The following is a 13,570-nucleotide window of genomic DNA, read 5'->3' as shown; positions in this document are numbered from 1 at the left end:
TTATAATAAGATCTCAAAAAGCCATCTCTACTTTAAAACATTATGGAAGTAAATGGGAGAAGTTGGTTAATTTCTGATGATTAAGATTGTGACTAGTGAATACGTAATCATATTTTTTTCAAATTATGACAGAAAACAATTTTAGATATTTAAAATGGAAAGTACTGTTAGAAATGAACAGTTTTAAACTAGGGCATCTAAATAATTGACGTTAATGCATATGATTAACAAGTTCAAACTTTCTGCAATTTTTAATACAACACCATCCATCCACCCATCATCCAACCCACTACATTCTAACTGCAGGGTCATGGGGATCTGCTGGAGCCAATCCCAGCCAACACATGGCTTAATGCAACACCTAAATGTGTTAATTAAAAGCAGTTACTAGAAACCTATTAATACAGAGTCAGTTTAGTTTGAATCCAGTTATTTTCTATAGGTATGCTGAAACAGTGTCTACAGGCGGCACAGCGGCTAGTGTTCATAAACCAAACCTTTGGGGGCGTTGCATTAAGGATAGAAAAAAAAAGAATGGGTCTTATTTACTTCACAGACCAAGAAGGACTAAATGTATTTTGATATTTGAGTAGTAACCATTACATTTAAATTCAAAATAATCTTTATTGGCATTTATGTTCTACTGTACCCAGTGCTAAGCATCTTAAAAAATAAAGGCTTAAAATAAGGAGCACTGCTACCAGAACTCGAAGGCAAACACTTGGCACCCAATATGGCACCCGGCACAGTCTAAGTAAAGTAAGTAAAAGCTACATAATAAAATGGATAGCACTGAATGCTACTGTACGTTAGCATCGTGATCTGGAATGGAGTAGCAATGAATTCTGTAATATTCTATTTTTCTATCTGTTCACGGAAATAGATTTTTTTTATTACAATTATAGGTTTCATCTCTTTACTAGAAGGAAAAGGAATGCAAAAGTATCTCCTTGATTGTAATGCATTATATTTTATAATTAGTAACTATATAACATATTTAGCTACTTTTTTGAACATAATGAGAAAAAGAAGTAAGTTTACTTTAAAAGTAACATTTCTCAAAACACTGGTTCCTTGTGAACATTTACTTTCTGTATCTCGTTATATTGTTAAAACAGAATTTCTTGAACTACCAGTGTAAATATACAAATGTGCTTAAATATCTGGCTGAATAAACAGTCCGAAAATCAATACTCTTATTTTTCATGTACCTTTCATTTTAAACAACCATTTAAAGTGCTAGAATAATTTGCATGACGGCTCAAAGAAAAAAAACACTTTGAGCTTTTGATTAGTGTTTCACTGTTTATGCAATTGTTTCTCCTATACAAAATTGTTCAATAAATTAACTGGAACAATTTAAATTGCAAAGGCAAATGATTATTAAAATTGTTTTGTCTTAGGAATTAATCAGTCTTAGGAGTTATTTTTGCTTCATGGGAAAATATTAATATGGTTCAAGGAAATGTGCAATATTTTAATTAATAAGCTGTTACTAAAAAAGGTTAAAAATTTAATTGTGCAATTAACTGCAATTAAATTTTTAATAAAACAACAGCCCTAGTTAAAACAACTTGCCTTAACTAGTGAGAACTACTAAATGAATGTTCCATGAAATTCAATGGGAAATGTCCTACAGAAACATACAACTTTAAAAAAATAAAAACAACCCTAGTTAAAATAAACTACTCAAAAAAATTAAAGGAACACTTTTAAAACAAATCAGATCTCAATTGGGAAAAAAATCCTGCTAGATATCTATACTGATATGGACTGGGTAATGTGTTACAAATGAAAGGATGTCACATCATTTACTGGAAATGAAAGTTATCATCCTACAGAGGGCTGAATTCAAAGACACCCCGAAAAACAAAGTGAAAAAATGAAGCGGCAGGCTAGTCCATTTTGCCGAAATTTCATTGTAGCAACTCAAAATCTACTCAGTAGTTTGTATGGCCCCGACATGCTTGTATGCATGTCTGACAACGTTGGGGCATGCTCCTAATGAGACGATAGATGGTGCCCTGGGGATCTCCTCCCAGATCTGGACCAGGGCATCACTGAGCTCCTGGACAGTCTGAGGTGCAACCTGGCAGCGTCGGATGGACCAAAACATGTCCCAGAGGTGTTCTATTGGATTTAGGTCAGGCGAGCGTGGAAGCCAGTCAGTGGTATCAATTCCTTCATCCTCCAGGAACTGCCTACATACTCTCAAGGCAGTCAAGGTGCCATTTTGTCCCTCCGTGGATACGCCTCCCCAGACCATCACCGACCCACCACAAACCAGTCATACTGAACGATGTTACAGGCAGCATAATGATATCCACGGATTCTCCAGACCCTTTTATGTCCATCATTGCTCAGGGTGAACCTGCTCTCATATGTGAAAAGCACACAGGGCACCAGTGGTGGACATGCAAATTCTGGTATTCTATGGCAAATGCCAATCGAGCTCCATGGTGCCGGGCAGTGAGCACAGGGCGCACTAGAGGACGTTGGGCCCTCAGGCCACCATCATGAAGTCTGTTTCTGATTGCTTGGTCAGACATATTCCCACCGGTGGTCTGCTGGAGGTCATTTTGTAGGGCTCTGGCAGTGCTCCTCCTCTACCTCCTCTCACAAAAGGAGCAGACACCAGTCCTGCTAAAGGGTTAAGGACTTTCTACAGCCCTGTCCAGCTCTCCTGGAGTAACTGCCCGTCTCCTGGAATCTCCTCCATGCCCTTGAGACTGTGCTGGGAGACACAGCAAACCTTCTTGCAATGGCACGTATTGATGTGCCATCCTGGGGAAGTTGGACTACCTGCGCAACCTCTGTAGGGTCCAGGTATCATCTCATGCTACCAGTAGTGACACGGACCGTAGCCAAATACAAAACTAATGAAAAGAGTCACAAAAGATGGGGAGGGAAAAATATCAGTGGCTGTTAAACCATTCCTGTTTTGGGGGTCGTCTCACTGTTGCCTCTCTAGTGCACCTGTTGTTAATTTCATTAACAACAAAGCAGTTGAAACTGATTAACAATCCCCTCTTCTACTTAACTGACCAGATCAATATTCCAGAAGTTTCACTGACTTGCTGCTATACTCTGATTAAAAAGTGTTCCTTTAATTTTTTTGAGCAGTATAGCTAGTGAAAAACATGAATGTTTCTAAACTTTCAATAGAAAATGTCCCTCAGAAGCACGAAACAATAGAAAATACATTCAATACTGAATTGAAGAGATCTTTAGTTTTCACTTTGTTGACTCAAAAATATGCTATACTGCACAAAATATTTGCCTTTTGAAAATAAACAGATATTTAAAAATATATTTTGACTAGTTAAAATTAAGAGTTAGAGAGACTTCTTCAATTGTATTTTAAATACATTTTATTCAACCAGAGTAAACATATAGGTCATGTTAATAAGGGCCGGTCAAAACACAATTAGAAATACAGTATATCTAATTAAAACCCTTAGTGGAAAAATAATTAGCACAAATAAAATAGGAATTGGCACAAGAGTGTCAATGTTAAAATGGCTACTTGTGTCCACGCAGCTTTACCTTTAAAGATGTTGACCCAATTTTAACAATAGTTTCAATAGAAAGACTGCTTTATAAATTTCGTATATTGCAAGAATGCTTGTGATGGTATATACAGAATTAAAAAGTATTCATCTTGATATTTGCTTTTATCCGTTTTACAAAAAGGACCACCTTAGCTTTTCAAAGACTAGAAAACTTCTCGTCCCACTAGTTCAGGCTACAGAAATTGTGAAGTAAAGTCTGGCACTGGGTTATAGAAGTGGATTGTCACGTGTTAAATTTATTCTATTACTTGTACTTTTCTGGAAAAAGGATAATTTACAGAGTAGTTTTATGTAACATTATTGTTTTACTTTTACTGATGTGTGTTTTAAAAAAAAAATTCTATTACATTTGTCACCTTCATTACTGTTAATATTTGAACATTTCACATTTAACATTTTTAAATCCTGAGGTCTCTTCTACTGCAAAGATTTAGTGACAGCTCTTTGCCATCAATCAGATTATTCTGCTGACTTCACAGTCAGTAACTGGCAGCCAGTCACAGATGTTATGTTAGTTGTGAGCAAATTGCAACTAACCTTCAAGGTGCTCAAATCTATGCTACCAATTGTCTGGAAGATCCAGCTAAGAAGTTTAAAAACCAGACCCATGAAGGGTTTGACACAGATCTTGAGTGAACATTCCTGGCTTCAAATTCAGTCAATATTTAGGCTAAGATAGAAAACAACAGTTATATCATGTGTTACCATCTGTGTGTGTTAAAAGAGGCAGACATTTCTGCAAGGATAATCTCCACCTTACTCTCTAGGTAAACAGCAAGTTCTGCTTGCTTTCTAAATAGCACTTCATATATCAACAATAGCCAAAGAACATCACTAACTTACTATCTGTGCTTGACAATATTGCTAGAGGGGGGAAAAAAAAGTAAATATAAAAGTTAGGGCCTATCTAATTTTGATGGTCTAAATTAAGTATTATTATAATTACAAATAGTATTATCTAGTAATCAAAACAGTTTGACTGACAGTGTGAAAAACATTACAGAAATTCTTAGCATGTGGAACATTAACTAACTTGGGTGGGCTGTAAGTTAAAGAACACAGTTTAAAGTATTTAGAAAGAAATGTTGAAAGGTGTGCTTTCAGTTGCACAAAGATCTTTTGAAAAGATTTATTTGCATGTTAAAGTCTGCTTGAAAGTATAACATAGTAATTAAAACATGCTTAATGTATTTTTTTTTTAATTTTTTTTATATAAACTCTCCTTAGCTATTTGAATTCTATAGGAAGACATAGATTTTTACTAATTAGAAGACTTAATTTAATTTTTTGGTTTTTTTTTTTTACCATTGAAACCATTAATATTATTTTTGTTTCTTGTTTAAATAAAAAAGAAAGATGTTAAACTAATGCTTAAAATTTGAACTACCTTGTTCCCAAGCTTAAAGACCTCCTCCAGATTATTGCTGTTCGTATTAATCATGATAGAATCTGTGTCACCATAAATTACTTCCAGGTTCATCTAAAAATAAATAACACTGTTAATATTTGGTAATGTTTAAATTTAAGCAATAAACAATGTATCAATAACAATAATTCAACATGCTGCATGGATGAAAAAAATGACAAACTCTTTCATAGAGAATTATACAATTTGAAAAAATCAAGTTTATATTACAGTAGAAAAATCTAATTGCTAGCATGACCACATAGCTATGATATGTATCTTTACTAGTATTGATCTGAAATATATACTTGTAAGAAAAAATATAACAATAAAATATCCGAAGTGCAGCTGATGTTTAACTGGTGGAACTTTAACATAAAATATAGTATAATAGCATCTACAGTGTATATATATTCATGCGCACATGCAATGCCCATGCCATGACTTAAAAGAATGACCTGGAGCTGTGAGCAAGCATTAACTAATTTGTCAATGAAAGTCTGTCTCCAAACTCTATCACCCAATATGTAGAAGTAAATAACCACTATAGGGTGAAGTAAATCCCTGTTCATCCTTTCTTAGTTTACATATCTGGGTGCCAAATAATTACTTATTTTGAGTTTTGCACAATGACATTTTTTTTACTCTTTTTCGACAATGTAAAATAAAAATGAGTCAAAGCAGAGATTTAATAGTTTGTTAACTTTATGCTTGTAAGCTATGGATATCCAATACTGTAGTAAAGAAAGGATAATATTTGTATTTGGGGTTGAAAATGCAGTACCAATAAAATATATCACAAAAAATAATCAGTGTTTGGAATTCATCACATCCTGACAAAGCAGCAGATCTATTATAAAAGTATTTAAATTTTATTAACAAAGACAAAAAGGATATAAAACTGACTCCGTAAAATTTTACAAAATAAAGTTAAGAAACTTTACCTTCATAACCATATCTTTTGTGTGCATAAGGATCTGTTAATAAAAAAAAAATACCATTATTACTTATTAAATAGTGATTCTAAATAGTGTTTACTATTACAGAATTAGTTCAACCAATGCCATTAAAAAATATACACACACAGATCTACATATATGCTTATCTCAAACCAGATAATGAAATTTGACATTTGGTAAGTCTCAGTGCTCAACACTTACTACACTGGTTTTTTATTTTGGGGGCAAGATGGTGGGGGTATTGCCCTCAATAGCACCATAAGGGAAGGGTTGCCATTTAACCCACAAGAATTCCTGAAGGGTTACCCAGAAGTGATTCTTGCCCTTGTCTCAAAGGCCCCTTTAAGCCTGGTTCATACTGAGCTTGGAGCAGGAAGGTAGCTGGTGGACAAGAGCTCAGCTGTCTGCAAGAAACAAGGAAGGGAGGCCCCAGAATTGGGCAGTATTGTACACCTTTACACAGTTCTAGATATTCTTTCATTTGTCAAAAATCTCCTTTTTCTTACACTTTGGTCTCCCAAGTCATTATTTGGGTTCAAAGTTGACTGTCACATACCCTATATGTAGTGACTTTAACATTTCTTTTCTAGATTTTCAAAATTACCAGAAAGAAAAAAAGAAATATTCACTTTATGCTAGTAACAGTCAAAGTTATGTTTCTTTATAAAATATAATTTTTTATGTCTTAAAAAAAGGTGAATGTGATTTTGCTATTTTTCAACTGAACAAGACCCATGCTCCATGTTAGACTTTAATTTAAAAATTATTTAAAAAAACACACGCACACTCACACACACCCTAGAAACTGAATGTGTGTGTGTGTGTGTGTGTGTGTGTGAACGCCCTGAAATGGTAAGGTCTTTAGGATATCTACTGCCTTGTACCCAAACCTCCTGGGATAGGCACAGGCTTTCCTAAGTAACCCTGAACATAACCACGACATTAGGATAGATGGAGAATGTGTGATTAACCAACATAAGATTAAAGATAAACTTGCTCAAAAGCTGAAATTACTAAATTCAGCATTCAACAGGAATAAACACCATAGATTCTTCTGATGCCCACATTTTACTTGTCACCAGTAGGAGCAAAAAATAATTAAAAGTAAAAAACAAAATTACTTAAGCACAATCAGGTTGTATAAAGGCTTTGTAAAAGCAGTAAAAAAGCAGTATATATAAAATATGAAGTGTAAAAGGCAAACTAGCAATATATGCCATTAATAGAAAACGTCATATGTTAACTACCGAGTAATATTTAATGTTATTTTTATTGACATCAAATTTATTATTTTTGATAAGGTTACCACAGCTTTACCAAAAGACATCCTAATATTATTATTGATAAGGTTACCACAGCTTTGCCAAAAGACATCCTAAGTAATTTGTCTTGTGTTAATGGCATGTATATACCCTGATCCCTCAATCTTGTAACTAACAGAGAAGTAAAATAAATTCCTAACTGCTGTAACAATTATATTGTAACAGATAGCTTACAGCAAGACACAGTATTTTTTTTATATTTTACTAGCCACACTACCTGTCAAAGACAGGTAATAGAATAATTTTAAAATATGTCTTTTCTCTCATCCAATGTGAGCCTTTCCTTGGTATCCAGGTGTGTCTGAACCTGTCTTGACCAGCACTCCTCTCTCTCAAGTCTGCTTCTGTAAAGCCCGATATTCAGACTCTCCCATTGTTTTCAAGGTACTTTTCACCTCCTATCCAGTTTTATGCTTTAATATATCCAATCTTTAAAGGCTACACTCTCACCATGTCTCCTATGCCTTTTCTTCTTCAGACACTTCCTCTTTTGATCATATCACCAAAGCCAAATTGACCATTCACACCAAAGCCAAACTGACTAATCAGATTGCTCTCAGTGACTGGAGACACACATAACATTTAGTGTTATATAATAGATACCCAATGATACATACTTTTAAAAATCAAGTGAATGTGATGCAACATAAAAAATTACTCTTGCTTTTCTCCAGATTGGCATAGTGAGTGGAAGCAGAAGACATGACAACCCGATGACATGATTCATCTTTATAACACTTCATGTAACCTTCATACACTGGTGATTTTAAATATACTAATCCATGTTTAATCTTATGAAAACAGAGAGAAAAGGCTATAGTACAGTGTTTCCCAACGTTTCTATGGGATGGCACACTTTTTGTAGCCAAAAACATCCCAAGGCACACCGCTGTTTCACTAACCACAAACACATTATATCACGTGCTTAACACTAGAATTACCAGAGCCTACGAAAAAACTTGTAAATCTGTCCCACCTTAAATCGCTTCTTAAAACCGTTCTCACCTCTCTGCCACCGTCTTTTATTAATCTAAATGTGCTGATAAAAGAAAAGCTGCAAATAGCCGGCTATTCCATCCCCTCACCGACTTGTGCACAAACATCTCCCAGCTCATGCCTTGAGTGATTTTCTGGGAGTGAAGTGGAGTTTTAGAGTGGAAATAATAGATCGTTGTTTGGAACACACGCATTTCATGTCTGTTCCGTTTCTACAGTAATCTGTGTAAACACATTGTTAAAACATAAACTTTTTTATATTCTACTAGTAGATGTCAAAATGTAGGCATAAACTATATAATGTATGAAGTCTGAAGTTCAAATATCAAAAATATTTTCACAGAAGGTACAAATCTAACACAACAATTGCGCTTTTATTCAAAAATATAACTGCAGAAACAAAAAGCCGCCTTAACATGCGACATTGACACTTGTTTATTATGACTGCCTCCGTGGTGCAATAGAATCAGCTGCCGACTGGGAATCAAAAGGTCGCGAGTTCGATCCTGCACCACTCCATTTTGAGAAGTAAACTGCTCTTAGTCTAACTATTTTAGAATAAAAACATACATTTGATTTCAGTCTGTAACAGCCGGTGTAATTTATGATACTTGTAAAGGTTACCTTTTTTATTTTTATTTTTTGTCAGTTTTATTACCTCGGCCGTGTTCACGAGCCCAAACACACCCCACCCCCGCATCTGATACTGCTGTTTTCACATAGACACGCTGTAACAGAGGTAAACTCAGCTCCCTTCTACATCGGAGCAAGAATGCACATACCATTGCTTGCATACTAAAGTGTCAGCAGGCACTTTTCGTGGCATTACACACATTTTTGAGCATGCCCTCTGCACACTACTTGTGACTTTACCTTTATGTACTTACTTCCTAAAGCCTAAATCGTGTCATAAAATGATTTCTTCAAAACGTCACATATATTTGTCTCTTTCTTTTTTTAAAATGTGCATTGATCACCGCCAGCATGTTGTAGCATACAGTATCTGGCCACCTGCATGTTCTTGCGTGCACTGAATAAGAGACAAATATACAGTATGACTGAGAGAATCAGACTGAAAAAAAGCAAACACTTAGAAATGCCATACTTTTACAGCTGATCGGACGCTGTTCGTTTTCAAATAATTTTGCATTTCTCTCTATGCTGTGGTTTCTATTACACACCTGAAAGAAAGAGACAATATATGTGAAAACATCGCACAAATGCGAGAGGCGAGAACGGTTTTAAGAAGCAATTTAAGGTGGGACGGATTTACGAGTTTTTTCATAGTCTCTGGTAATTCTAGTGTTAACTGTCCAAAGGGCAGGGCTACCACGGCATTCACAGACACGTCTAAAGTCAGTGCCCCCTTGGGTTCGGGCTGCACTTACTCATAACCAATAAACTAATCAAAATAAGTAGTATCATTCATATCATTAAATTTGCTAATCATGCTACAATGATGGGGCTAATTAAAATCAATAAAAGGATAACAAAGGAAAGAGACTACAGATTAAAGAAAGCAGTGTAGTAAAAAAAAAAAAATAAAAAAAAATCTGCCCTGAAGCGGTGGGCTGGTGCCCTGCCCGGGGTTTGTTTACTGCCATGCCCCTGTGTTGGCTGGGATTGGCTCCAGCAGACCTCCGTGAACCGGTAGTATAGCAGGTTGGATAATGGATGGATGGATCTGCCCTGAACAACAACAATACTAAGAAAACCACAGGAACTTGAGCTTAAACAGACAATGTCACATGCAATCAACAGAGACTCAAAACTGTCAGCAACTTTAGACTGTTCAAATTATAAGGAACCAAAAATGCTAAAAATGTACACGAATGTCAAAAAATCCTTAACACCAACACTAAGGAACTGCAAGAGGACGAGCTACTGGAAATTACTGCTACTGAAGCCTGAAGCAATATATGATGAGGAAGAGGAAGACGACGACAAGGTCAAACCAAACAATACAGTGCTCTCCAAATTCCCAAGATTGTCATGGATACGTTTGATGACACTGATTGATCAACGTCAACACTAAAGGTGAAGTGTGTAATGGAAGAGGTATTAATTCCCTACAAGACAGTTTTCAAAGAAATGAAGCGCCAAAAGAATCAGATGTAAATCACAATATACTTCTCTAAATTAGCGCCAAAAACTCCTGCCTCCCCTACAAGCCCTACTCACCGTCCCACGTTTTTAAGGGAAACCGATCATTGGTCCACCCTAACAGATGCATTTATGTGTGTTAGGACATTGAGGACTAAGGTTATTATATTACAGTATATATTAAAAAAGACAAATGTTATTTCTAATATAATAAATCAAAACAGTGCTAATGAATATACTGTACTTGACTTGTTTAAAACAGGTCCATTTACCTAAAAGTACAGTATGCTTATCTGTGCATATATAAAATTATATACACGTATACACAGTGTCACGGATTGTGAAGGAATGAGGTGTATGTTGAAACAAGTTAATAAAGAAAAGCCATCTAAAAGAGCATTGTGGTTAAAAAATTGTTATTACTTTTACTACTGGACATAAAGTATGGGAGTCCAACATGAAAGCATAGATCAGCATGTTGTATTGGATTTTCTAGAATCTCATTATACAGATTTGTTGTTTTAATTACAGTACATCTGTTAGGCAAACTCTGAACTAATAACTATCCTATGAATATACTTGGCATACCTATCAAAACATTAATAATTAGCAACTCAGTTATTAAGTTAAAAAGAGATTCTGTAGAATCTTGGGGGCCTAAAGATGACCATTAAAGAGAATACAGCCCTTAGTGACATATAGGTTAATATGTCAAATAAAAATGACACATCACCTGAAACTGTCAAAACCTACAAAGCAGATCTTAGTAGGCCATTATTAACACACCATGACTGAAAACTACACACTCTAAATCTGACACCAGCTTCTTTTTTTATTTAAAAGACTCAATGTTAACTTACAAAAATAAACACAGATTTTAGAATAAAACTTTTATTTAATTCCTAAAAATCCTTATCAATTATAGCTAGTAAAAATATCTATTCAAGAACTTATTCATAACCATAAGAGTCTAACAAAAATAATAATTAACAAATCTTTTAGCAATTTAACAATCAGCAAAATAAAAAAGCTTTCATAATCTCATTGTAAATGTAGATTAGAATTGTTATCAACATTAAAATGGAACTTAAAATTCCTACATTGGCAGAATCCTAATAGCAGCAAATGATCTTAATCAGGAATGTTTTTAGACAGATAAATCATTTGTCAAGGAACCAATCATCATATTAGGCTACTTTTTCTATCTATATCACTTAAGACTGCCCTGGTTGTGCAGCTGTTATAATAGAATGCTTTATTTCACAGGCGCCAGAGATGTTTCAAAGTGGTTTATTATAAATGGCTGGAATTCAAAAATGACATTTTGTACATATTAAATCAAATAAACTCCAAAAATATTTCAGAAGAATGCATCAAAATAATGGTAAGTGAAAGACAGAAGCTCTGCTAGATATCTGCATAGAAAATAAAATTAAATACTTTACATTGCATAAAATAAACAGGTTGGAGTTTTTTTCTACATGTGCATTTCTTAGTCTAATCTGAAATGTATTTTTATTAAATTCTAACTTCCGATACTGATGGAGATAAATGTGTACAAACTTGGGGAACACAATTAATTATATATATACACATACACACATACATACATACATACATACATATACACATACACAACCAGTATACATCATACATATCTCTTTTTGTGTTTGAACAAACACACAATCTCCTGTCTTGTAGGTTGTGTAATATGGGCAAAAACAAGATTTGCCATTTAAAGCTGTGGTTTGCTGCACCAAGGACATTAAACTCTAAAACTTTAACTCTAAGCCAAAGCTTTATTAGTAGGACTGTGACTGCAAAGTCAAAACTTTTATCTTTTGAATTTTTCTTGCTTTACAGTAATTCCAGTGTGTGATCAGACCAAAGTATGTATGTATTTTTATTAACTTACTTGTTTATCTATGTATTTATTCATTTAAAGAGCTTCTGTAAAAATGCAAATTTACCCCGGGAACAAATAAAGTTCTATTTATCTACAGTATGATTTTCAATTTGAATAAAACTGACTGAAACTAAGTTAGGGAGTACTCTTGAGACAATGTGCAGGGTTCATTTCTGAACTTTGAAATGTGGGCAAGGGCTACCATAAAAAGGGGTGGTGGCTAAATAAGCAAGAACTCAACAAAAGGATAAGAGGATATTAGAATAATTTTGACGAGAACAAGCCATTTAGCCCAGCAAATTTCATCAAGCCTAACCCTCTTTATTTGTCCAAAATAACGTCAATTTGAGTTTTGAATGTCTCTAAAGTCCTACTGTCAACCAAACTACTTAGAAACTTGTTCCTTAAGTCTGTCATTCTCTACGAGAAGAAAACTTTGTAACGCTTGTGCAAAATACACACTTAACAAGATTCCTCTGTTCCTGCGTACTCAAACTCATTTTGAAGTAAAAACCTAGATCCACTGTATTATTTCCTTTCATTACATTAAACACTGCACTCATGTCACCTCTGAATCTCCTTTTGTTTAAACTGAAAAGATACAACTCCTTTAATATTTTCTCAAACTAGTGCTGATCTGCAAAATTTGATGAAACATTTTTCATAGTGACTAAGCGGTTTTCGTAAGTGACCATGTTCATTAAATATTTTTTGTGGAAATTCACCTTATGGTCAGCTTAGGCAAAAAATTTTCTTAAGCACCCCATGATACTTTGTCAGCATAACATTAGAGAGCTGTACCATAAGCTGCAGAACTTTCATACATTCTTACTGTAAGACTGCTGCCCAATCACTTTAGGCATACATGATGACAGGACCCTATTCAGCCAGATTTATATTCTCATGCGTTTAAAAAGATGAAACAAACAATAAAAACAAATACTTGCAGTATTTCTACTCAATTCCACTCATTGGCTAATGATAATGAGAATAAGTACTGGAACAGAATATTTAACACTGATACCTGTGGGCTGCCTGCAGCACCACATAGCAAATTTACAAGCATAATTAGCTATCTACTGTTTATAGGAGTAAAAAACAAGCCTTAAAGGAGCCATCCTCCTCCTCAAGTCAGAATTGGACTCAACTCTTTCTCATTAAAGTAAAGCAGATGGCATTGTGCTCAAGAACAGCAAAACTAAATGTTCGGAATCTGACAGGAAGAAGTCAAAAACTATGGAAATGATAAAAGAAAAATTTGCATATTGAGTTTACTATAGTCTAAATAAATATGCAGCAAAGGAAGA

General features: G+C 34.6%; 1 protein-coding gene across 1 annotated transcript in view; it reads right to left on the bottom strand.

The window, feature by feature from the left end:
- The window catches only part of pola1 (polymerase (DNA directed), alpha 1), a 430,119-nt gene that overhangs the window by 258,601 nt on the left and 157,948 nt on the right, over nucleotides 1-13,570 (bottom strand). The window contains exons 27-28 of the mRNA XM_039745606.1: nucleotides 5,922-5,954; nucleotides 4,960-5,052 (exon numbers count right to left, since the gene is read on the bottom strand). Coding sequence (XP_039601540.1) covers nucleotides 4,960-5,052; nucleotides 5,922-5,954 — 126 coding nt within the window. The remainder of the gene's footprint in view (nucleotides 1-4,959; nucleotides 5,053-5,921; nucleotides 5,955-13,570) is intronic.

This window comes from Polypterus senegalus, chromosome 2 (genome assembly GCF_016835505.1).
Source record: "Polypterus senegalus isolate Bchr_013 chromosome 2, ASM1683550v1, whole genome shotgun sequence".
Lineage (NCBI taxonomy): Eukaryota > Metazoa > Chordata > Cladistia > Polypteriformes > Polypteridae > Polypterus > Polypterus senegalus.
The sequence above is the reverse complement of the archived record's forward strand: the minus strand, read 5'-3'. Positions and strand labels throughout refer to the sequence as shown.